The 26,964-nt window shown below is 35.3% G+C and overlaps 1 protein-coding gene across 3 annotated transcripts in view; it reads left to right on the top strand.

The window, feature by feature from the left end:
- The window catches only part of Ift88 (intraflagellar transport 88), a 157,310-nt gene that overhangs the window by 7,605 nt on the left and 122,741 nt on the right, over positions 1-26,964 (top strand). For 2 of the 3 annotated variants that reach the window (XM_047552615.1, XM_047552612.1), the window contains exons 3-11: positions 1,386-1,448; positions 9,418-9,474; positions 10,641-10,694; positions 11,279-11,342; positions 12,524-12,593; positions 15,272-15,362; positions 16,181-16,285; positions 24,575-24,677; positions 25,392-25,506. In XM_047552615.1, coding sequence (XP_047408571.1) covers positions 1,386-1,448; positions 9,418-9,474; positions 10,641-10,694; positions 11,279-11,342; positions 12,524-12,593; positions 15,272-15,362; positions 16,181-16,285; positions 24,575-24,677; positions 25,392-25,506 — 722 coding nt within the window. The remainder of the gene's footprint in view (positions 1-1,385; positions 1,449-9,417; positions 9,475-10,640; positions 10,695-11,278; positions 11,343-12,523; positions 12,594-15,271; positions 15,363-16,180; positions 16,286-24,574; positions 24,678-25,391; positions 25,507-26,964) is intronic. The other variant, XM_047552613.1, reaches the window with a different exon arrangement.

Here is a 26,964-nt window from a genome sequence, read left to right as displayed (position 1 = left end):
AATACTTGAGACTTGGTAATATATAAAGAAAAATTATCTCAGTTTTGGAGATTGAAAGTCTCAAGATCAGGCAGTTCCATCTGTTGGTCCTCTGGTGAGGGTCCCTTGGGTTGCATCACAGCATGGTATTGTGATAGGAGCGGGTATAACAGGCCAGACCACAGGGTGAGACAAGAAGCCAGAGCAGAGAGAGAGAGAGAGAGGCTAGTTTTGTCTTCTTATAAGAACCTGTTCTCTTAGGAACTAACTCCACAAGACCTTCATAAATCCCTTTCAAGGGCAGCACCTCCAATGACCTAATTATCTCCTCCACCACTCAAAGATTCCATATCTTCAAAATCACCACACTGAGGATCAAACTTCCAACCTATGAACCTCTAGGGGAAAAACCACATTCAAACCATAGCTGCAGGTTTATTTTTGTGGGAAGTAAATTAGAATAAATTAAAGGCAAGTATGAGAGTTGTACTAAAGCGCATCTGAATGATTACAGCCAGATTGTGTTCTATAAATAGGAAATGAAGTCTTGTTAAAAGATTGGCAGTTGGTAAAACTGGGTGCTTTTTAGAGAGCTTAAAAAATGGCATTTTGTTTGGGAAACTTAGGAACAATTGTATCTCTGACCTTGACTAGTACTTCTTTCCTCAGATTTTCTGAGGGGAAAATACAGGTCACGAATCAGAAAAGCATAATAACTTATTTCAGCTGAGATGGTTCCATGACAGAACAGGTTGGACTCAGTGGAGTCCTCCATGGAGCCAGCTAGGTTAACTTCAGTCTGAATCTCAGACTTTTCCTGTCTAGTGAGATGCAAAGGTTTTTTTACTTGAGCAGATGGAAACAGAATAATAGAAAATGTGTGCCTCCTTGCTTGTAGAAAATATGCCCTTTTCTGTCCTGGGACTTTCTCAGGTAGGAGTGGTAGCATGACCCTAGCATATGGAAAAAGAGAGAGAGGAAAAGGAAGGGAGGGAGGGGGCGAGAGAGGGAGAGAGAGAGAGAGAGAGAGAGAGAGAGAGAGAGAGAGAGAGAGGGAGATGAATCTCTTCTTACATTCTTACTGCTGTAGCTACTAGGAAGAGAGGAAGGGTCATATCCTGTATGTGCCATCTTTTAAACAGGCATTATGATACTGACCTTTTGGATAATACTCAATAAAATGCCCTTAAAATTAACTAACATAACATCAGTACTCTTAGTAGGAAAGGAAGTAGCCTTGATATTTGGGGAAAGATTTGAGGACAGGAGTGCTTGAGTCCCAACCCTGATGTCAGCATCAAGGATAAGATGAATTATAGAGTATCCTGAACACCAGAGGAGCTTAAACTTTTTTTTTTTCCAATTCTCTTTTTATTTTGAATGTTAAATTTGCCTTTTCATTTTAGGAATTGGAGAATGATACAGGTTTTCAGCAAGCAGTAAGAACAAGTCATGGCAGAAGACCTCCTGTAAGTGAAATTTTAAAAAATGGTAAAAATCACATATCATACAATTTATCATCTTAACTATCTTGAAACATAAAGATCAGTAGTGTTAAGTATATTCACATTCCTGTGAAACAGGTCTTCAGAATTTTTTCATCTTGTAAATATGAAACTCTGTCTATTAAACAACAATGCCCTGTCTTCTCCCCTTTCCTAAATCCCCAATAACCACCATTTTGCTTTCTATTTCTCTGAATTTTAGTACTCTGGGTACCTAACATAAGTGAAATCATGGAGTTTTTATGTTTCGAGACTGACTTCTTTCACTTAAGATAATGTCCTCAAGTCTTATCCATGTTGTAGCATGTGACAGGATTTCCTCTTTTTAAAGGTTTCTACTATATTTATGTACCATATTTTGTTTGTCCATTCATCTGTCAATGGAGAATTGTCTATTTTTGATATTGAATTTTAGGAGTTCTTTATATATTTTGGATATTAATTAATTAGATACACAATTTGAAGATATTTTTCTTATCCTGTAAGTTGCATTTTCATGCTGTTGATAGTATGTATTCTTTGATGTGCAAAGGTTTTTAGTTGATGTAGTTCCACTTGTCTATTTTTGTTTTTGTTGCTTATGTGTTTGGTGTCATATTCTAGAAATCATTGCCACAATTAATTCCATGAAGCTTTTCTGCTGTATTTTCTTTTAGGAGTTTTGTAGATTATAGAAGACCTTAGATTTAGGCCTTCGACCTATTTTGAGTTACTTTTTTGTATTTGTGTAATGTAAGTGTCTAACTCTGTTCTTTTACATATGGATATCTGGTTTGCCCAGTACCATTTGTTGAAAAGATTGTCCTTTCCCTATTTAATAGTCTTGGCATCCTTGTTAAAGATCATTTGACCATATATGGAAGGGTTTATTTCTACGGTTTCTTCTGTTTCCTTAATCTGTCTTTATGCCAGTACCGCACTGTTTTGATTACTATACTTTGTAATGTTTTGGAATCAGGCATTGTGAGTCTGATAACTTTGTTCCTCATTTTCAGAATTGTTTTAACTTCTTAGGGACCCTTGATATTTCATATGAATTTCAGGATAAATTTTTCTATTTCAACAAAAACAATGTTAGAATTTTGATAGAGATTAGGTTGAATCTGTGTATCATCTTAACAACATCTTAACAACATGTAGTCTTCCAATTCATGAAATTTTGATGTCTTTTTCATTTATTTGCATCACCTTTAGTTTCCTTCACCATTGTTTTGTAGATTTCAGTGTACCCAATAAGTGAATTTTAAATTTTTCTTATTTTTATTTGACATATTTTATTAGTCAGTTTTCCCTTATTGAAATGAAATACCTGAAACAGGTCAACTTTGTAAAAGTCTGGGAGCTAAAAGAACTAAGCATGGTACAGGATCTGGTGAGGGCTCCATGGTACATTGCAGAACATGGGTGGGAGGAAGTATCCCATCTTGAAAAGGAAGCTAGAGAAGAATTTAGGGATTAGGCTCAGACTTTTTAAACTACTTACTCTTGTGAGAACTCACTTTCGGAGACCAGTATTCCCCTCTGGCAGCAGAACTCCAATGACTTCTCACTGGGCCTCCTTAGAGGTTCCACATTGTCTCCTAGTACTGCCACTTTGGGAACCATGCCCCCAACACATGAAACTGTAGATGTTCAGAGACGAGGTTCACTGAGGTTGAGGACGAATGACACCTACCTTACCTAGTGCGTTTACTCAGGCGTAGGAGACCAGGCTCTGGAGGCACAGATCTAATTTTATTTAGGGTTGTACAGGATATATATATATATATATATATATATAGAGAGAGAGAGAGAGAGAGAGAGAGAGAGAGAGGCACATTATCCAATCAGGTTAACATGCTTGTTAAAGTATAACAGAGTCAGTCTATAGGTGAACTATACGTAGAGGTCGTGTAAACAAACCAAGCATGCCTAAGCAATTCTGCCCAGCAATAGGTCTGAGACCAAGGACTGCAGGGAAGGTAAGCTCCTGCACACAGCATGAGGCAGGGCAGCGTGGGTGAGCTCACATCACAGCTTTCTGGGATGCATGACAGAGCGAGGCCTCCCCTCAGCTCAAACTCAGCCTCAACAGCTGCAAAGATCTTCATTCATTGGCGAGTCTATACTATTACCTCAGTTTCTCTGTTCAGACTGTTTGGCTTACTTAGACCATGGTGTCAGCGACTGCTGTCAGATAAGCTTGAGAAATATTCCCTACATGAAACCACATTCAAACCATAGCACATTTAATAGTTGTACACATAATTTTAAAGTATGTTAAATCAAAGGGTTTCTTTATGTTTTTGAAAATATAAGTGTTGTATATGTAAAACCTCAGAATATGTTTTCCTGAAACATTATTTTAAAAATATTTGCCTTTCTACTTTTTAAAGTGACAGAAATATTATTCCTTCAAAATATTGGGTCTTAATATCTATATTGCTTCCTTCTTATATTAATGATTCCCCATTGATTAATCTTCCACTGGTATATAAATTGCTAGTTATTATGTCATGTGAAGCATAGGTATGTGTTTTCCGTGGTACACAAAATCTGCCAAGCTTATTTTATAGTCAAAAATAATCAAGGCTGGGACTAAGTAAAGTAGTGAAGCATTGGAAGTTTTCTCTCTAATGATCTCTGCCTAACATTCTTTTTAAAAATGACTTTTCTCTCCCTGCATTATAGCAGCTATTTTCAACTGGGGGCAGTTTTGGCCTACCCCCACCTCCGGGGACAAGTAGCAATATTTGGAGATAATTTTGGTTGTTGTAGCCTGAGTGGGTGCTGTTAGTATATAGTGGGTAGCAGCCACAGATGCTATTAAACATCCTGTAATGCATAGGTCGGTTGCCCTAATAAAGAATTAACCACCCTAAAAGGTCAGTACTGCCAAGGTTGGGAAACCCTGATGCAGCAACTCCTCTGCTTTAAAATGAGGTGCCCTTCTGTTTTTTTCTTCCTTTACTTTTTTTTTTTTTTTTTTCATTCTTCTATCTTCCCTGGCACACAGTCTAATTTAGTAAAAAATCAATGATTAGTATTAGACCATTTAACTTGAAAAGAATCTTGGTGAGTAGTTTGCCCCATCTCATTTAGTGTAAATGAATTTAGCATAGTTCCCTGAAATGAGTTTGCCTAGTTGTATAGGTCAGGGTCCTCCGTAAGACTTCCCTCATTTCTCAGAGCAGTTGCAAGCAAAGTCAAGGGTTCCCAGCATTACCTTCAGGTGTAATAATTCTCTGGAATGACTCATAGAACTCAGTAAAATCTATTATACTTCAAGTTTATTGCAAGGGAAGGATACAGATTAAAATCTGCCAAGGGAAGGAGGTGTATAGGACAGAATCTGAGAGTAGTCCACACGTAGAGCTTCTGATTATCCTCTCTCTGTGGAGCCAGGGGCGGTGATAACTCTTTTTGGCCACTGTTTCTGACAGTACTCACAAAATACTGCCAACTAGGGAAGTCTACCCAAGATTTCGATGTCCCAAAATTTGATGGAACTTAATCACATACTGCTCCTGTAGCTGCCCTTTGGGCTCCAGCCCCTCCTAGAGGTCCAGATTGGTATCTCTGGAAAGTGAAAACTGATATGTCCCAGTGCTCCTACCATAGATCAATTGTTAGATCTTCCAGTGATCAAGGCCCCCAGGCAAACAAAAACATTCCTATCAAGCATATAGGGGCCTGGAGATCACCTCCCGGTAGCCAAGAGAAAAGACCAGACATCTCTCTGGGTAAAGTCAATTCTTCACTACATATTCCACAGCTGGTATTTTAGTTTTAAGGTTACTTTTGTAATTTTGCCAGATTGACTGCTTTAAGTCAGCTTTAAGGTGTTGTTATGATCAGAATACCTGACAAGAAAAACTTACAGGAAGGTAAATTTATTTGGGGCTCATGGTTTTAGAAATCTCAGTCCATAGGTGAATAACTTTATTGCTCTAGGCAAGGTGAGGCAGCAGTCATGGAGGAAGAGCCCCGTAGAGGAAAGATTCTCAACTTATGGCAGGGTCAGAAAGCAGAGCGAGAGAAGGGGGCCACAGAAAAGATGCACCTTTCCAGGACATGTCCCCCACCCCTCAAATGACCTACCTCCTTCAGCCATGCCTCATCTGCCTATAATTACCACCAATCTGTTCAATCATTTTACCTCTATATTTCTGCAGAAATACAGGAGCTTTTGGGGGCACCTTATATCAAAACCATTGACCCTTCAAAAATCTTAAAAAGTGACTTCAGAGATCATTATTTTACAGATGAGAAAACTTAAGCCTGGAAAAACCAAGGTCTCATTTTTGTGTGAACTGGGATATAGTTTGGCTTTCTTTCTTTTTAATGTTAATTATTTTTTGGTGTCTTTTAATTTGTTCTTTCTAGAGATACATGACAGTAGAATGTATTTTGACATGTTATACATACATTATTCTAATTAGGATCCCATTCTTGTGCTTCTACATGATGTGGAGTTTTGCTGGTTGTGTTTCATATATGAACTTAGGAAAGTTATGTCTGATTCATTCTACTGTCTTTTCTGTTCCCATCCTCCCTCCCTTCCCTTCATTCCCCTTTGTCTAATCCAGTGAAGAACTTAGCTTTCTTCATCTTCTGTTGAATGATTTCATCACACCCTACATAGTATAAGTTTTAAATGAAAAGATCCTAGACTTAAGAAGAATAAAATTCTTGCTAGCTCATATCATCTGAAGGAAAATAAAATAGACAAATAGATATTACAAGGCATAATGTAATAAGTTATAAAAAAGAATATAAATTGCTGTGGGACCATGAAAAGAGGTTATTTTCCAGTAGTTGGGACAATTAGAAGATGTTTCTTAAAAGATAAAATAAGAATTGAATATTAAAGGATCTGTGAAATTGAGACTGACCTTGAGATATAGGAGGAAGGGCACTGCAGGTGAGGGGCAAAGTGACAAAGGGAAGAGGTGGTGTAGGAGCCTGTCAGTGAGGACAACAAAGAACAACAACAGCAAAACAGCTGTCGTCATCAGGTGATCCTTAAAACACAATAATGTTCTCTTTCCCTCAGTTTGTTCTCAAGGAAAAAGTTGTGGAAACCTGTATCCTTTTCTTCTAGCCTTTCTAAGACCTGGAGCCAACTTTTTTAAGCATTGAGTTGTAAGCCCTGCAGTATTAAAATACCTGCCCACAAGAAGGCAAAGACCCAATGATTAAAGTTCATGTAACAACTTCATGTGTTCACACCTATAATTCAGACATCTGTTCTACTACAAAATTAATAGATATATATTTTTCCATATTTTCCCGTCTTGATATGTTAATTATTATTCAGTTCAAAATTTTTTTCACTTTATATGGCATTTTCTTCATTGACCCATTGGTTATTTGAAGTACATTTCTTAATTTCTAAAATGTTCTAATGTCTTTGTTTTAAATTGTTTTTTAGCTTTATTCTAGGGAACATAATCTATAACATAAACAATTCTTTGAAATGTATTAATATCCTCCAAAGTGCATTTTCAAGGAATGTATATTCTGCAGTTGATAAGTATAATATATAGTACAATGTATAATTAAGTCAAGTATGTTAAGAATTTTATTTAGGTGTTCTGTATTTTTAATTTTTTTTCTACTGATTCTGTTATTAATGGAAAGTACAAGCAAATCTTGCACTATTGTTGAAGATTTGTCTATATCTCTTTTGTTTTTTTGCAGAAGATATTTAGAATTGTTACATCTATTTGTCAAATTGAGCCTTTTACTGTTGTGAAATATTTTTATTTCTAGTAATGCTTTTTGTCTATTTAGTCAGATGTTAATATATTGATATAGTTATATAAGCTCTCTTGTGTCAAGTATTTACATCACGTCTTTCCCATTTTTTACTTCCAACTTTTCTAAATCCATGTTTAAGACGTATCTCAATAGCAACATGTAATTGGGTTCTAGTTTTTTTAAAAAAATCTGTCTTATTTTATTGAAACATCTTATTTACATTTAGTGAAAATACTGAGTTTAAATTTTATTGTTTATTTCTTTTTTTCCTGCTTCTTTGAAGTTTCTCTCTCTTTTTACCTTCATTATTGGTTTTTACTATTCCATTTCCCTCTTCTGTTATCTTGCTAGTTTATATTCTTTAACCATTCTTTTGGTGTTTTCCTAAACATTAAAATACTCTTTAACTTATGAAAATCTTTTATAAACTAGTAGTTTTACTCCTTTCTAGATAATGCCAGAATGTTACACTATTTTCTACCATTTATTTAATAATTACCATTTATTGTTTTGTTGTTGTTGTTCTCTACTGACTTGTCAATCTTGTCTTTTAACTCATTGAACATATCAAGCATGGTTATGTTAAAGTCTATGTATTTCCATTACAGGTATCCCCATCTGGATTTCTTTTCATTTGTGTTTCTTGTATTTTTTTTTTTTTTTTTTTGTTAGTTTTGCTTCCTGCATGTCTGGTTCTTTTTTTAAATATTTTTTTCAATACCTTTATTTTATTTATTTATCTGTATGTAACGCTGAGGCTAGAACCCAGTGCCTCACACATGCAAGGCAAGCGCTCCACCACTGAGCTTCAACCCCAGCCTCTGTTTTTTTTGTGATTGAATGCCAGATGTTGTAAATGAAAAATTATAGAGGTAATTTATTGCTCTATGTCTCTGCTGTCCAGTATGATAGACACTAGCCACATGTAACCATTTATTTGAAATGAAAAATTCAGACCCCTCTTACAGTAGTCACATTTCAAATACTCAGTAGTCTTGTGTGGCTAGTGGCTATTGCAGATATAGAGCTTTTTAATACTGCAGAAAGTTCTGTTAGATAGAACAGCACTCAGAAACTTAGAGATTAATTTACTTTTACTTATGACCCTAGCAGCACAAGAAATCTCTGGCCATCTTAGTCCAGTTAGATTTGAGATGATTCTAAGTTGGACTTCAGCCCTTAAGAAGGCTGGTATACTTCTATTTACCTTTCTGCCTGAGGGTATAGTCTTTGGAGATGCAAGCTAGATCCTGGAGGATTACCAGGGCTGCCTCCTTGGCAGGCCCTCAACTCCAGTGTTTATCCCCTTAGACTATGAGCCTTTCAAAAACTATGCTGAGCTTCTCATCCAGGCCTTTGGAATGAACAGATGCCTGTAGGAGAAAAATAGCCCAAATGCAGGTTCACCTCTCTAGTCTTCCCTTCTCTTCCTTATTTTGAGACCCTGTAATTCTTCAGTCTTGATGATTCTCTAGTACATTTAAACAATTAAAAAAAAATGTTTTTGTCCCTAGCCTTTTTAGCTATTTTTAGTGAGAAGGTTTTTTTTTAAAGCAGTAGTCTACCATAGCCAGAAGTAGAATTCCTCCTTGAATTATATTTAAATATGTCAAACAAATAAGCCTAACAACTAACCTGTTTAGCACACTTTCACATGGTCCTATTTGATTCACTACAATTTTGTCATCAATATACTTTATATACAAAGGTAAGCAAATTTAGATTTGAAGAATTGGGATTTAAACCCAGATTCTTAGACTTCAAAACCTGTGTCTGTTGTGTGGGCTAGTGGCTATCAGTACTAATGCAGTAAATGTTGGATACATGAAAGCATGAAAACAGATCCTCTTCTTTTTGATGGTGGTGCTGGGGATTGAATCCAGGGCCTTGTACTTGTGAAGCAAGCATTCTACCAGCTGAGCTATATCCCCAGCCCACATCCTTCTTATTAGTACCTTAGGTCATTCTAAAGTCCCCTTTTTTTAAAAAATGAATTTCAAAATAAGTCTCTTTCTCAATACTTAAAATAACTGAGCTCCCTAATATTAAGATAGAAATATTTAGAAGAAATTATTCTAAATATTACATAAATACTTCCTTATCGATGAGTCTGTATTTTCCATTTCTTTCCCAATTTCTATTTTATAGCTTAATCAGAATTCTGTTAACTGTGTTGTTTTTCCTCCCCAAGATAACTGCTAAAATACCAAGCACGGCAGTTACTAGACCTATAGCTACTGGATATGGGGTAGGTTTTTGTAAGCTGCAAATATTAAGATACTTTTTCTTATACTAAGTTCACTTTAGTCAGTTCTAAAGAATTTTGGGCTATCTTTCACTTCATGAACCAGGTGTAGTTTCCATTTTGGATAGTTATGAGGATAGTTAAGAACATTTAAAAAGTCTAATTTGATTAATAGCTTTGAACATTTAGACATTTTGACTTTAAATATATCAAAATATTTTCCTGCCTTTCTATTTGTAAACCTTATATTGGTTGCTTAAATTGTGTTCATTTTCTATCTAGTATAACCAAGTCTCATGTATATTCCATTCATATAGTTTATGTGAAGTTAGATGTTATATAAATGTAATATTGTTGATAATTATTTAAAAAACTTACCAATTAATAAATGAAGAAATAAAATTTAAGAAAAGTGTTTCAGAGGCATATACTTTGGTCTTGCCTTAGAGATCTTTGGAGGAAAGATACTCTATAAAACTCTATAAAATCAATAAATCTTTATATCTTGTCCAAATTATCTATAAGTTGAATGCCTTAACTTATATAAAATAAGAGAGGAAGGGATAAAAAATGGAAGCACATGGTGAAATAGCATTTCCCAGTCCTTATGATAACATTTTCTAAGGGGTCAGAAAGATGGCTTCAGAACCCAGAGGCCCAGGGTACTTACCTTCATAATGACCCCTTATGTGAACCTTTTACATAATGTAACTAACATTATGTCATATGGAACATACTTTCATTAATCATTCTGAACATTTATTCATAAATTTGGTTTTTAGTGTTGTTTCAGAGTAAGAGACAGCAAACTTTTTCTGTGAAGGGCCAGATATTTTAGGCTTTACAGGTTATGTGGTCTTTGTCATAGCTCTTCATCCACCTGTTTTGTAATGCAAAAGCAGCCATAGACAGTGTGTAAATGGATGGAGTTTGACTGTGTTCCAATTAAACTTTATAAAGGCGGTGTGTTGTAGTTTGCTGACTTCTGATTTTAGAGTATCACAGTTTGATCTAATACCTTCAGGTGATAAATGGAAAAAATTTATGTGTAAGTTTATTCCCCAATAGAATGAAGAAAAAAATTTTAAAGAAAACATCTATAACTTGGTTTTAAAAAATAAAGGTAGCTGTATTTAGGAACCTTTTTAACCATCTTTTCTATTTATTAGTCCAAGACATCCCTGACGTCATCAATGGGAAGACCAATGACAGGGGCTATTCAGGTATCTCTGCTATATGGTTGTTGATTTTTTTGCCATTCTCATGACTTGGAATTTATACCAGAGATTCCCCCTCTCTCTATTATATATTTAAAAATGCTAAGCTATTACTTATATAGTGAGCCTGATTCTTAAAATTGTGGATTAAAGTTTGTGTTCAAAGATTGTTCTAAATCTTTGGATTCATGTATTGAGGTCTCAAGTGAAAACCTATTGGAGAGTAGATATAGAAATGTTGGTAGTTTGTATATATGATGTGTATGCTGAGACCTGTTTTTCCTGTGTTACCATTTTCAATAATTTGTGTCATGTGCTATAAATAAGAGATCAGCCAGAAGTAGAGAGTAGCTAAATAATAAGTTAATTATTTTTTTTCTTTTCAAACAGAGAAACTGAGTTAGACCAAAGAATAGAAACTTTATAGGTGAAAGAGAAAATAGGATTGATACATGAAGGGACAGAAGTAATGAATAAGCAGATAGTAATTACAGTCGGGGCTGTATTAAGATATGTGTCATGTATAGAATTGTAAATAGGAGGTAGATCTTGTTGGAGAATACTTTTTAAATAATTCCTATTCTTTGAAGGATGGAGTTACTAGACCCATGACAGCAGTGAGAGCAGCAGGTTTTACCAAAGCATCTTTGAGAGGTTTGTTACATAATCTCTATAATAATTTTTTTCAGATACTTTAATTTTTTACTGCTTTTGTATATGTTAATGTCTCATTTTTATTTTATTTTATTTTATTTTATTTTTTTAACTCATCTGCATTTATTACTTTTTAAGCAGAATGCTGACTTGGGTACTATGTATTTCCATTCACAAGCCTTACTGAGTTACTTTTTGAACGGCTTTGCAACACATAGGGAGGTTTAAGTTTTGTTCTCTGAACACTTCTTTGGAAAACAAGCCCTGGAGAGTTCCTCCCACCCAGCAAGCTGGTTCAGTGTAACACACTTGGTTCATTTTTATTTTAAATAAAATCTGAACTGCCATTGATTATAATTGATCCTTATTTGAGGTATCATTAAGAGAGGAAGGGTCCATGCACAGTGTCGCATGCCTATAATCCCAGCAGCTCAGGAGGCTGAGGCAGGAAGATCTTGAATTCAAAGCTAGCCTCTGCAACTTAGCAAGGTCTTGGCAACTTAGCACGATCTTGTCTCTAAATAAAAAATAAAAGGGTTGGAATATGGCTCAGTGGTTAAGCACCCCTGGGTTAATCCCTGGTATTAAAACAACAAAAAAAGAAAGAAAAGAAAGAAAAAAAGAGGAAGGGGGTATTGAAATTGTTTTATAGCTCAGTTGGAGTGGTAATTAAAACCCTTTATGATTTATCACAATGTATTGATAAAATATGTGCATTTTATTTTATATAAGTTAGAACTTGGTTTAAAAAATGAAAGATGAAAATAGTATTTAATTACAGAAGCTACGGAACGATTAAGACATAAAATTATGATGTTATTGTTTATTACACCATTAAGGAAAATTAGAAAGCCATTATCAGATTATAACTCACCTGATCAATAATTTAGAGTTCATACTAGATAGAGGTAGAGGTCACTGTGGGGGAGAAAGTAAATGCTAAGAGACTATCTTTTATATGTTAACACACAAGTTTATTTACATAGTTTCATGTATGTTAATAATCTTACCAATTTTCTGACATAAAATATTTATGTAGACTTAATAAATGTTATTTCCATTTAACAAACGGAATCTAAATTATTTAATAAGTAGGTAAATGAAATAAGGGATAAAATTTCATATTTTGTTCAGTTTTTCTGGGTTACAAACTAAATATGAACTCTTGAATTGTGTCTCAGGCTCTGCATTTGACCCACTTGGTCAGTCAAGAGGCCCTGCTCCTCCTTTGGAAACCAAAAACGAAGATAGGTATGCAAGTCCTTATGTTGTCATTTTGTTATTGTTGCTGCATGTTTTTGATTTTTATTTTTCAGATGTGTAATTTAAAAAGTTTGTCCCAGCAGGACAGTAATCAAAACACCATCCCTAATTCTTGGAACTAGCAAATAAATCAAATCTAAGAATAGTCATGTGTGTTCTATGCAATTTTGTTGCAATATTATTTAACTTGATGATGTCTAAGTTTTATGGGTATCAGTAGTGATTCTCTCAAAGACCAAATGTGATTATAAATGTCATGATTATTATAAAAGGACATTTAAAAGAATAAATGAAGAGAACACATATCAAGTTAATCATATTATTGAGCAATTTAATTTGTGTGTGTGTCTGTGTCTATGTTTGGTGCTGGGGATTGAACTGAGGACCTTGCACTTGCCTACCACTGAGCTGCATCCTCAGTTGGAACAATATAATTTTTTATAGAATTAACTTAGTTTTGTGCTGTTGTCTAGACAGTAACTAAAAAAATGATAGTATACCGTATATTCAGCTATATACTTAGTACTTGATGTGTGCAGGTACTGTTCCAAGTGTGTTACACATAAATATGGAATTTTTACTGTCACCAGTTAATAGAGGGGGAACAGAAATACAGAGCTCTTGACTTGCTAAGGCTAATAAAGAATATGACTCAGATTCAAACCCAGTTGTTTGGTTCCAGAGCTCATCTATTAACCAACTACACTGTTTTGCTTCTATATAATATATGGCTTAAAATGGTAATTCTTAAAGCCCATGTTTGGGGCTATTGTATAAGTTACTTAAGTTCCCTTTTTTGGCTAACAAGGAACTTCTGTACACATTCGTTTTATTTTGTACACTCATTAATGACAGCATGTTTGCTAATAAAAGTATATTCTTTTATTTAAGTATGTCATTTAGGATCTTTTCAGCTATAGACAACAGAAAACCAACTTAAAAGAACACATATAGTGAGAATTGTGGAGACAGGGCATTTCAAGGGAAGGTAAATTTAACTGCTCAATAACATTATCCCTGGTTCAGCTTCTTTTTGATTCTCTTGGCTTTTCCTAAGAGCCTGCCCATCATTATGCTGCCAGAAGAGTAGTAAGAGTTCAAAATTCTCTGTGTAATTGATAAAGTTCAGTGGCAGAAAGTTCCTAGTCCTAGTTCCTTTTTCTTTTTAACCCAATAGTTTGTTTTACTGTTACGTAGATTCTTTAGTCAAGTGGAACATTGTGATATCTGTGAGATAATGATGTAAATCAATACATGACAGTGTTAAAATATTAACATCTAGTTCCTTTTAAAAACAATGAAAATTTTTGCAGGAGCTCTCTATCCGAAGCAGATGTGCAGTGCATCATATGCCCATGGTTAAGCTGAATGCTAGAATAAGGAATGAGATACTCTAGACTGACTTAGGTTCCCTGTGCCAGGAAGAAGGGTGGGTGGCAGGTTCTTTTTAAGTAGATATCCAGCCATATCTGCATATAGTTTTCATTTTCTCCATATTTGTTAGGAACAGAATGGTTACTTTGAATGTCTTTCATAAAGTTCTCTTAAGAGTTTTTACATTAACATTTTTGGTTTAGTAATAATCTATACGTAACATTTAAAGACATTTATTAGATGTTTCAGACAACTAGAAAATAGCATTTAAATTTCATCGTAACTTTTATAAAAGTTTTATCTATTGTGTTCTTGCTCAGTTAGAATTTTAAAGATCTTAGAAAAACTAATAGAATTTACAGTCTTAGGCCCAGATTTCCCTAAAGAATATGATTCCATAGACATTAGAATAGCAAAATACATTTACTACTGTATTCTTTTAAAGACTTCATTTGTAGAGAGTTAAGACAACTATCATCCATTTGAATGTATCTGTAGTGAAATTTTATTAAAGGCAGAAGAAAGTAGTAGTAAAACATCAGTGTTATTTTGAAATGTGACTGATTTGGAGATAATTTGCTCTTTTTAAAAATATTGTTTGGTTGATTGTCGTGCTGGGGATTGAACCCAGGATTTTATTCTTCCTAGGAAAGTGCTCTACTGCTGAACTGGACCCATAGCCCTGGAATAATTTGCTCTTAACAAAGCCAGGATTTTAAAACTTATTTACCTTATTAGAATTTTTCTCTATAGCATCTTTCTAATAAGTAATTTTTTGGGGCGGACGTTCAGTTTTCCTAGCCATAAGGTAAAGTTTTCATTTACCACAGTATCAAAAAAAAAAATCTACTTCTCCTTTGTGGTAGTAATATAGTAGCAACAGTGGTGGAGTGCCCTAGTTGGGTCTGAATCCTGGCTCCATATCTTACTAACTTGAGCAAAATACTTAAATTTCACATAGTTTCCTTTTTAGTAACAGAAATAATGATAGTACTCGTGTCAAGTGCAAATATGAGGAGTAAACAAAATTTTTATAGTAAAGTATTTTGCTCTTAATATACTTGTGCTAAATAAACATTAGCTATTTTTACTATAATTATGAATAATTAATTGTATAATATATTTATCAAAACCAGCAATACCTTTGTTCTTTAATGCCATTTATACATTTGTCTTATCTGTCACCTGTTCTTAAAGAGCATGTTATGGACAGTATTAAAAGTAAATGCAATTTTAGTATAAATTATTATTAGTTGAATGATTTAAATTACACCTGCTTTTTTCTTCAACAGTCCAGAAGAAAAGATTAGACAATTAGAGAAGAAAGTAAATGAGTTGGTAGAAGAAAGCTGTATTGCTAACAGTTGTGGAGACTTAAAATTGGTAAGTTCATAAAGTAATAGGAATTGAAATTTATGAAGTGTGTAGAGATTATGTCTGCTCTGCTCTTTAAAATTCTGCTTTTTAAAATTCAATTTTTTAATATGCTTTGTTCTCATTACTTTGTCCTACCATATAAATATAATTTCTGTGACTCAGTTATCAGATTAATGCATACAATTAGAGAGAAATGTTCAATATAAAAACCTACTTTCATTGCTTGTAGAACTGGTGCTATTTTTATTTAGTTCTAAAAAAAGCAAAGTCTCTTATTGAATTTTTCTGTGGAAATCAATGTAATGTTCTTGACATTCTGAGTAGTACAGGAGCCAACCTAAGCATCTCTTGTAATATTGGGCAGCAGTTATCCTTTCACTTGTATTTTGAGTATCCCAGAAGAATGTTAAATAAGAAACAAAATCATATTTAAATTCCTACTTCACAAAATTGAATTAAAATACCTAAAAACTAAGAAATTGGGAGGAAAGAAAAGGTAAGTAGGTAGGCATGGTCAAACTCAAAAGGTGGTGGAAGGCATATGGCAGAGAATCTTGACATGGTGCAAATATACTCTACATACTCATGTTCATACTCTCTCCTCCTTTCTCAGAAAACCACACAGACAATTCTGTGATGGTGAGCGCCAGTTTAAACAAATATTCTGTGTTCTTTTTTTTTTTTTCAAGGAAATTTATGTAAGAGTACAGAGGGAAGTTTGTCTTGGAAAATGAATTCAGCCAACCTTCATGTTATAGTTCCCTAATGAATAAAAGTTGATGAATGCTCAGAATTGATTTTAAAAAATGTAAATATGATTTCAGGCCTTAGAAAAGGCAAAAGATGCAGGAAGAAAAGAGAGAGTCCTGGTGAGACAACGGGAACAAGTTACAACTCCAGAAAATATCAATTTGGATTTAACTTACTCAGTAAGTACTGAAATATCTGCCAAAAAAATTATTTTAGCCAAGATTTGTGAATTCCAAAGCCTTTTTTCTTTAGTAAATTTTTAAAACTTTGTTCACTGATACATAAAAACATTGTACATGTTAATGGGGTACCTTGTGATATTTTGATACATGTATACCTTGTGTAGTGTTTAATCAGATTAAGCACATCTGTCTCAAACATCATTTCTTTATGGCAAAACATTCAAACTTCTAGCTTTTTAAAACATACAATACATTATCATTACCTTTAACCATCCTACTGTTCAGTAACATGTCAGAATTTCTTACTTCTACCTAAAACTTTGTACCTGTTGATTAACCTCTCTCTGGCCTTCTGTCCCCACTAAAGTCTTTTTTTTTTCTTTTTGCCTTATCTCTTTTTTAAAAATAAATTTATACAGATTTTTTAAACTTTATTTTATTTATTTATTTTTATGTGGTGCTAAGGATCGAATGCAGTGCCTCACATGTGCTAGGCAAACGCTCTACCACTGAGCCACACCCCAGCCCTTGCCTTATCTCTTATTTTTAAAATCTGATTATTTTTTAGATACCCAGAATCAAATAGATAATAATCTCTAATTCATGAGACACTCATCTTTTCTTGTACAAAGATCTCTTATTATTCAATTAACTGTTTTTTAATGGTTTAATAATTGCAAACTCACTATCCAATGGCTGTACGGCTTGAAGATTGTTAATATTCATGCTCAGTTAGGATGGTTATCTTAATGAGATTCTCAGGTAGACATTTGGGTCAGTGATTTTCAAGGATTTCAAATAAATAAGATAATGTTTTGTGAGAGTAGTGAAAATATATTTAATTTTATTTATTTATTTATTTATTTATTTTTTATTATTGTACACAAATGGGATACATGTTGTTTCTCTATTTGTACATGGCGTAAAGGCATACCATTTGTGTAATCATACATTTACATAGGGTAATGTTTGATTCATTCTGTTATTTTTTCCCTTCCCCCCATCCCTCTTTTCCCTCTATACAGTCCTTCCTTCCTCCATTCTTGCCCTCCTCCCTAAACCTAACTCTAAACCTAACACTAACTCTTCCCACCCCACATTATGTGTCCTCATCCACTTATTAGCGATATCATTCTTCCTTTGGTTTTTGAGATTGGCTTATCTCACTTAGCATGATATTCTCCAGTTTCATCCATTTGCCTGCAAATGCCATAATTTTATCATTCTTTATGGCAGAGTAATATTCCATTGTATATATATACCACATTTTCTTTATCCATTCATCAATTGAAGGACATCTAGGTTGGTTCCACAATCTGGCTATTGTGAACTGAGCAGCTATGAACATTGATGTGGCTGTATCTCTGTAATATGCTGATTTTAAATCCTTTGGATATAGGCCAAGGAGTGGGATAGCTGGGTCAAATGGTGGTTCCATTCCAAGTTTTCTAAGGAGTCTCCACACTGCTTTCCAGAGTGGCTGCACTAATTTGCAGCCCCACCAGCAATGTATGAGTGTACCTTTCTCCCCACATCCTCGCCAACACCTGTTGTTGCTTGTATTCTTGATAATCGCCATTCTAATTGGGGTGAGAATGGAATCTTAGGGTGGTTTTGATTTGCATTGCTCTTATTACTAGAGAGGTTGAACATTTTTCCATATGTTTGTTGATTGCTTGTAGATCTTCTTCTGTGAAGTGTCTATTCATTTCCTTAGCCCATTTGTTGATTGGATTACTTACATTCTTGGTGTAGAGTTTTTTGAGTTCTTTATGGATTCTGGAGATTAGTGCTCCATCTGAAGTATGATTGGCAAAGATTTTCTCCCACTCTGTAGGCTCTTTCTTCGCATTGCTGATAGTTTCCTTTGCTGAGAGAAAGCTTTTTAGTTTGAATCTATCCCAGTTATTGATTCTTGCTTTTATTTCTTGTGCTATTGGAGTCCTGTTGAGGAAGTCTGGTCCTAAGCCGACATGTTGAAGCTCTGGACCTACTTTTTCTTCTATAAGATGCAAGGTCTCTGGTCTGATTCCGAGATCCTTAATCCATTTTGAGTTTAGTTTCGTGCATGGTGAGAGATATGGGTTTAGTTTCATTCTGTTGCATATGGATTTCCTAATTCTCCCAGCACCATTTGTTGAAGAGGCTATCTTTTCTCCATTGCATATTTTTGGCACCTTTGTCTAGTATGAGAAAATTGTATTTATTTGGGTTTGTGTCCGTGTCCTCTATTCTGTACCATTGATCCACCTTTCTATTTTGGTACCAATACCATGCCGTTTTTGTTACTATTGCTTTGTAGTAGAGTTGAAGATCTGGTATTGCGATACCCCCTGCTTCACTCTTTCTGCCAAGGATTGCTTTAGATATTCTGGGTTTTTTATTCTTCCAGATGAATTTCATAATTGCTTGCTCTATTTCTGTAAGGTACATCATTGGGATTTTAATTGGAATTGCATTGAATCTGTATAGCACTTTTGGTAGTATGGCCATTTTGACAATATTAATTCTTCCTATCCAAGAACATGGGAGATCTTTCCATCTTCTGAGGTTTTCTTTAATTTTGTTCTTTAGTGTTCTGTAGTTCTCATTGTAGAGGTCTTTCACCTCTTTTGTGAATTGATTCCCAAGTATTTTATTTTTTTCGAAGCTATTGTGAATGGGGTAGTTTTCCTAATTTCTCTTTCTGAAGATTCATCGCTTATGTATAGAAATGCCTTAGATTTATGTGCATTGATCTTATATCCCGCTACTTTACTGAATTCACTTATGAGATCTAACAGTTTTCTGGTGGAATTTCCTGGTTCCTCTAAGTATACAATCATATCATCAGCAAATAGGGATAGTTTGAGTTCTTCTTTTCCTATTCGTATCCCTTTAATTTCTTTGGTTTGTCTAATTGCTCTGGCTAGAGTTTCAAGGACGATATTGAATAGAAGTGGTGAAAGAGGGCATCCCTGCCTTGTTCCAGTTTTTAGAGGGAATGCTTTCAGTTTTTCACCATTTAGAATAATATTAGCCATGGGCTTAGCGTAGATGGCCTTTACAATGTTAAGGAATGTTCCCACTATCCCTGTTTTTTCTAGTGTTTTGAGCATGAAGGGATGCTGTATTTTATCAAATGCTTTTTCTGCATCTATCGAAATAATCATGTGATTCTTGACTTTAAGTCTATTGATATGGTGAATGACATTTATTGATTTCCTGATGTTGAACCAACCTTGCATCCCTGGGATGAAACCCACTTGATCATGGTGCACTATCTTTTTAATATGTTTTTGTATGTGATTTGCTAAAATTTTGTTGAGAATTTTTGCGTCGATGTTCATTAAGGATATTGGTCTGAAATTTTCTTTCCTCGATGTGTCTCTGTCTGGTTTAGGTATCAGGGTAATATTGGCTTCATAGAATGAGTTTGGGAGGGTTCCCTCCTCTTCTATTTTATGGAATACTTTGAGAAGTATTGGAATGAGCTCTTCTTTAAAAGTTTTGTAGAACTCGGCTGAGAACCCATCTCGTCCTGTACTTTTCTTTGTTGGTAGGCTTTTGATGACTTCTTCTATTTCATTACTTGAAATTGGTCTATTTAAATTGTGTATGTTCTCCTTGTTCAGTTTAGGCAATTCATAGGTCTCTAGAAACCTGTTGATGTCTTCGAAATTTTCTATTTTGTTGGAGTATAGATTTTCAAAATAGCTTCTAATTATGTTTTGTATTTCAATTGTGTCTGTTGTGATATTTCTTTGTTCATTCCGAATTTTAGTGATTTGGGTTTTCTCTCGTCTTCTCTTTGTTAGTGTGGCTAAAGGTTTATCAATTTTGTTTATTTTTTCGAAGAACCAACTATTTATTTTGTCAATTGTTTGTATTGTTTCTTTTGTTTCAATTTCGTTGATTTCAGCTCTGAGTTTAACTATTTCCTGTCTTCTACTACTTTTGGTGTTGGTCTGTTCTTCTTTTCTAGGGCTTTGAGCTGTAGTGTTAGGTCGTTTATTTTTTGAGTTTTACTTCTTTTATTAAATGCGCTCCATGAAATAAATCTTCCTCAAAGTACTGCTTTCATAGTGTCCCAGAGATTTTGATATGATGTTTCTTTGTTCTCGTTTACCTCTAAGAATTTTTTAATTTCCTTCCTAATATCTTCTGTTATCCATTCATCATATAATAGCATATTGTTTAATCTCCAGGTGTTGGAGTAGTTTCTGTTTTTTACTCTTTCATTTATTTCTAACTTCAATCCATTATGATCTGATAGAATACAAGGTAGTGTCTCTATCTTCTTGTATTTGCTGACATTAGCTTTGTGGCATAATATATGGTCTATTTTAGAGAAGGATCCATGTGCTGCTGAGAAGAAAGTGTATTCGCTCTTGGTTGGATGGCATATTCTATAAATGTCTGTTAAGTCTAAATTATTGATTGTGTTATTGAGATCTATGGTTTCTTTGTTCAATTTTTGTTTGGAAGATCTGTCCAGTGGTTAGAGAGGCGTGTTAAAATCACCTAGTATTATTGTGTTATGGTCTATTTGGTTTCTAAAATTTGAGAAGGATTTGTTTAACATACATGGATGAGCCACTGTTTGGGGCATAGATGTTTATGATTGTTATATCTTGCTGATTTATGCTTCCCTTAAGCAGTATGAAATGTCCTTCCTTATCCCTTCTGACTGACATTTGGCTTGAAGTCCACATTATCTGAAATGAGGATGGATACTCCAGCTTTTTTGCTGAGTCCATGTGCATGGTATGTTTTTCCCCATCCTTTCACCTTTAGTCTATGGGTATCTCTTTCTATGAGGTGAGTCTCTTGCAGGCAACATATTGTTGGATCTTTCTTTTAATCCAATCTGCCAGTCTATGTCTTTTGATTGATGAATTCAGGCCATTAACATTCAGGGTTATTATTGAGATATGATTTGTATTCCCGGTCATTTGGTTCATATTTAAAATTTTATTTATTTATTTATTTATTTTTTGACACATCTTGGTTCCTCCTTTATTTGACAGTTCCTTTAGGATAATTCCTCCCTTTGCTGATTTGCTTCTTTGTTTTTTATTTCTTCCTCATGGAATATTTTGCCGAGAATGTTCTGTAATGCTGGCTTTCTTTTTGTAAATTCTTTTAGCTTTTGTTTATCATGGAAAGATTTTATTTCATCGTCAAATTGGAAGGTAAGCTTTGCTGGGTATAAGATTCTTGGTTGGCATCCATTTTCTTTCAGAGCTTGAAAAATGTTGTTCCAGGCCCTTCTAGCTTTTAGGGTCTGGATTGAAAAATCTGCTGATATCCGTATTGGTTTCCCCCTGAATGTAATTTGGTTCTTTTCTCTCACAGCCTTTAGTTTTTTTTTTTTTTTTTTTTTTTTTTTTTTTTTTTTTCCGGTACTGGGGATCGAACTCAGGGCCTTGTGCTTACGAGGTAAGCACTCTACCAGCTGAGCTATCTCCCCAGCCCCCTCTCACAGCCTTTAAAATTCTGTCTTTATTTTGTATGTTAGGTATTTTCATTATAATGTGCCTTGGTGTGGGTCTGTTGTAATTTTGTGTATTTGGAGTCCTATAAGCCTCTTGAACTTGATTTTCCATTTCATTCTTCAGATTTGGGAAATTTTCTGATATTATTTCATTGAATAGATTGTTCATTCCTTTGGTTTGTTTCTCTAAGCCTTCCTCAATCCCAATAATTCTCAAATTTGGCCTTTTCATGATATCCCTAGTTCTTGGAGATTCTGTTCATGATTTCTTACCATCTTCTCTGTTTGTTCAACTTTGTTTTCGAGGTTAAATATTTTGTCTTCAATATCTGAAGTTCTGTCTTCCAGGTGTTCTATCCTATTGGTTATGCTTTCTATGGAGTTCTTAATTTGGTTTATTGTTTCCTTCATTTCAAGGATTTCTGTTTGGTTTTTTTTCAATATCTCTAACTCTTTATTGAAATGATCTTTTGCTTCCTGAATTTGCTCTTTTAACTGTCGATTGATGCGATCATTCAATGCCTGCATTTGCTCTTTCATCTCATCATTCAATGCCTGCATTTGCTCTTTCATCTCATTGTTTGCTTCCCTAATCATTTTAATTATGTACATTCTGAACTCCCTTTCTGTCATCTCTTCTGCCATGCTGTCGTTGGATTTTATTGATGTAACATCTAGATTTGTTTGGGGCATTTTTTTCCCTTGTTTTCTCATATTGTTCAGGAATCAGTGGGTCATTAAGATATTGTAGATTTCCTCTATCGACTTATAATGTCCCTGAAGATTGCTAGTATATCCCCTCTTATCCTTCAGTAGCCTGAAGTCTTGGAGGAAGTTGATAATGCGGAGCTCCACGAAGAAGCTGCCTCTCTAGGGTGGTGACCCTCAGGTGGCGTATATTCCCTGCTATTGGTCAGAGGTGTCTCCACTTGTTGACCAATGGTCATCCAACGGGGAACTAGGCTGCGGGCTGAGGCAAAGTCTATTTGTGCCTGTGTCTCTGGTTTAACCTCCCCTGTGGGAAAACCTCTCCTGGTAGGGAAGACTCACTCGGTGGGGACGTCTTGCTGGTCAGTTCCCCTCCTAGAGGTTCCCCTCAATCTACAACTACCGCCTAGGCTGGGCTGTCTTCCTCTGCAACGTTCCCAGGGGCCCGGACCTACCTCCTGGGCCTGGGAGCCTCACCCTTCGCAGGCAAGTCTCCTTAGGCTGCCTCTCCCAGATAATCTGCCCGCAGTCCTGGAAACTTCGCTCCGCCCCTAGGCGTGTCTCTGTGCGGCTCTTCCAGCAAGAAGCCACCTAGCTCCTGGGACCCTACTCTGCACCTAATCGCCAGGCTATGCGGCCCCTCCTCTGAGCCGCCACCTGGAGCCCTGTACAATAGCTCCGATACCCAGAGACCCGCCACACACCTCCTCCACTGGACAGCGGCCCGGTTTCCGTCGCAGTCACTAGGAGTCCAAGCAACTCACTTCATGTCTCCTCCTCCCGCCAACCTCCCGTAGCCCTAGGCAGTCACTCCAAGCCCAAGTGACCCGCCCTGTTCCTCCTCCTTCCCCTCGGGGTAGCCCCCCGGGTGTTCAGGGGCGGTGGCTCCGAGACCAAGTGACCCACCGTGCTCCTCCTGCAGGCAGGCCTCCGGTGTTCAGGAGCGGTCGCTTTGAGTGTAATCAACTCACCACTCGCCTCCTCCTCTGGCAACTGCCTGTGGCTCTGATGCAGTCACTCCTAGACCAAGCGACCCGCCATGCTTCTCTCTTCCTCCGGGCAACCCCCCAGTGTTCAGAAGCGATTACTCTGAGTCTAAACAGCTCACCACGCAGCTCCTCCTCAGGCAGCCGCCCGGAGCCCCAGTGGTTGCTCCGAGTCCAAGCGCTGTGCTGAGCTGCCTCCTCTACGATGATCCCAGTTGTCCGTGTTTACCGATCCAGTGGGGGGAGGGGCATCTCGCCGAGCAACTCCACTTCACAAATTCCCTGCGTTCCGGGGCTACCGCCCATCCAGGATGCCTCCTCAACGGGAGAGACTCACCCGGCGACTTTGAGTTGGTCCCAAGTCTCTTCACTATCTCCTGTTTTGAATCCTGGGTCCTGGAGCAACGTGAAATGCAGCCGCCCTCTAGGCTGCCATCTTGAAACTCCCCCAATATATTTAATTTCTAAGAAAACTTCTTTATTCTGAGAATTCCTTGTATAAAAGGATATATTGTCAGTGGGAAAAGTCTTCATATACTAAAGAAATTAAAAAAGGGGAATTTGAAATTTTAAAATATTAGATATTTACTACTTAGTTTTAAAAAATTCCATGAAATACTATAGGCAGTAATTTATTGTGGCAATATTTTTACCTGTAGGAACATGAAGTACTGTATCTTGATGACTTAAATTATAGTTTTGTACATAGAGCCATTACTGTGCAAATTCTTCTCTGGTATACTTTAGGGTTTAAGATATTTCCATGGTATGTTTAGTTTATATTTACTGAGAGAATTAATCCATTATCTTGTTTATTTCCTTTATCACCAGCAGCATTAACAATATACATTTATTCTTTGTAGGTTTTTCAGCTATTAATGGCAAATACTAAATTAAAATAGAGTACGTAGAAAATTAAGTGAAATTTAGAGGACAGCTGTTCATCTCTTAATGTTGTGGCTTATTTGGAATGCAAGATATTTCTTTTATGGACTTAATTTCCATATTGGTTGATTATCTTGATATAAGCAGGTTTGTTATATGATTTAAATCTCTAGATAGATCAGAAGTGAACGGGACCTAACATAATCATTGTATCAATCTTTTCTTCCTTAGGTTCTTTTCAACTTGGCCTGTCAGTATTCAGCTAATGAAATGTATGCTGAGGCACTAAACACATATCAAGTTATACTGAAAAACAAGATGTTTAGCAATGCGGGTAGGTATATATAATCAGTTCTCCCAATAGTCACAACTCTTTTATAGTATTAATTTACATCTCCCCACTTTATGCTTCCTTATAATGAAATGATCTATGCTCTAAGCAAATTTGTATTTATGATGGAGTCTCCTTCTTAGAGATACTATATATGACAATCCATACAAATACAAATGAAGATATATGGTTGGTATGAAGTATGCTACATAATGGTAAACACAAAATGTGTTCTGATACCACAAGTACAATGAGTCATGGCATCCCCAGCCACGTGTTTTACCATCTGTAAATATGTCCCAAGAGACTAGAGTTTATATTTAGCATTTACATTATACAAATTTTTAGTTGCAATATTAAAGTTTATCTGAATATCATTTCCTTTTAACATCATATTACAATGTGTGTGACATTTTTAAGTCTAATTTAAATTGTCTTATAGTCTCATTTTTGTTTTTAGCAGAATATACTATTCAGTTTTATAATGTAAGTCAGTTGTTTTCCAACCCTACTTTCAGGTGTCTACTATCTTAAGTTTCATTGACTCACAGAAGAAAGACTAGGGTGTGAATACATCAAACAGTATAACTGTTTTTAAGTTAGAATTTTAGGTAATGTCTAAAACTTTATAACTTAAGAACATCAGAATATGAATTAAGATCATCTACAATATCATAGAAAATGGAAAAAATGAGAATATACTTTCTTTTTAATTAGGGAGACTGAAAGTGAATATGGGAAATATTTACTTAAAGCAAAGAAATTATTCCAAAGCCATTAAATTCTACCGAATGGCCTTAGATCAAATCCCAAGTGTCCATAAAGAAATGAGGTAAGTGTACACACAGATAACTATAAAATTTAAGTGTTGTTTTTCAGAAACAAGGTAGATACATGTTCTGATCTTTGGTCAATGGGTTAAATATTTTGAAGTGTTTGTACCTGAGAGGTATTAGATTTGTGTTATCTGTGTAGTATTTTGCTCTATTCCCTTGTAACTACTTGTATACATTTGTACAGTGACAAGTTAAAGGTTAAAGGCATAATATGTGATCAAGTGAAATAAAACTAAGCTAATTGACCATTATAGAGATTAACCCTGCAAACCATTAGTACGATGATACAACTTAGTATCAACAAATAATCAGAATAGCATTCCTATGAATATATCAGATTAGAAAACAAGTCTGGAAATTAAGAACTCCCTCACATTGTTTCTATAGTTTGAGAAACAGTGAAATAATTAAAGGATGAGATTATTTCTGATTCTTTGAAGAGGAGGGGGGAAGTTGGAATACTTTATATTCCCACAGTATTTTCTTTCTTTCTTTCTTTTTCTTTTTTTTTTTTTTTTTTTTTGCGGTGCTGGGGATTGAACCCAGGGCCTTGTGCTTATGAGGCAAGCACGCTACCAACTGAGCTATATCCCCAGCCCTCCCACAGTATTTTCTATTATATTCAGAGACATATGTTTACTAGTTATAATTTCCCCAAGACATGGGACATTTCCTCTGTGATAGTTAATTTATTTGTAAATGCCACTTTTCATGATCATTTGGTTTTGAATTTTGCATGGTGTTTAATTATCATCAACAAATATCTAGCTTATAGGACACAATGCCCTCGAGGTACTTTTAATCCAGAAGAGTCCAAAATTTGAGAATTTTAGAAAAAGATAATATGTAACATTTATGTACTTAATAATCAATAGTTGAGACAATGGGTACTATATTATTTCAGCCTGAGGGAATAATAATAGAGAATAATAATGGTCAAAAAAGCACGTACCTATAATCCCAGCAACTTGGGAGTCTGAGGTGGAGGATTGTGAGTTCAGAAACAGCCTCAGCAATTTAACAAGACCCAAAGCAACTTAGTGAGACCCCGTCTCTAAATAAAATATAAAAAAGGGCTGGGAATATGGCTTAGTGGTTGTATGCCTCTGGATTCAATCTATGGTACCAATTTAAAAAAAAAAAAGATGACTTTATGAAGGAGATACACTTTAAATAGGTTACTTAAGTGACAAAAGGGACAACATTCCAGATAAAGGGAATACTATGAGATGAGTCTAGGAAATAAGTGTTTGTGATCTGACCAACTAATTTTGGATAAATTAGTTGAAACAGTAGGTTCATGTCAGAGTAGTTGGAAGTAAGGTCAAATCACATCCTTTAGAATGACTCTACTCAAAATTATAGAAAATAGCAAGTACTGATGAAGCTGGTGGGAAATCTGAAACCTTATGTATTACATATGTAAAATGGTACTTTGGAAAATACTTGGGCAG

Source organism: Sciurus carolinensis, chromosome 5 (assembly GCF_902686445.1).
Source record: "Sciurus carolinensis chromosome 5, mSciCar1.2, whole genome shotgun sequence".
Classification (NCBI taxonomy): Eukaryota; Metazoa; Chordata; class Mammalia; order Rodentia; family Sciuridae; genus Sciurus; species Sciurus carolinensis.
Note: the sequence above shows the minus strand (reverse complement) of the source record. Positions and strands in the feature narration are given on the sequence as shown.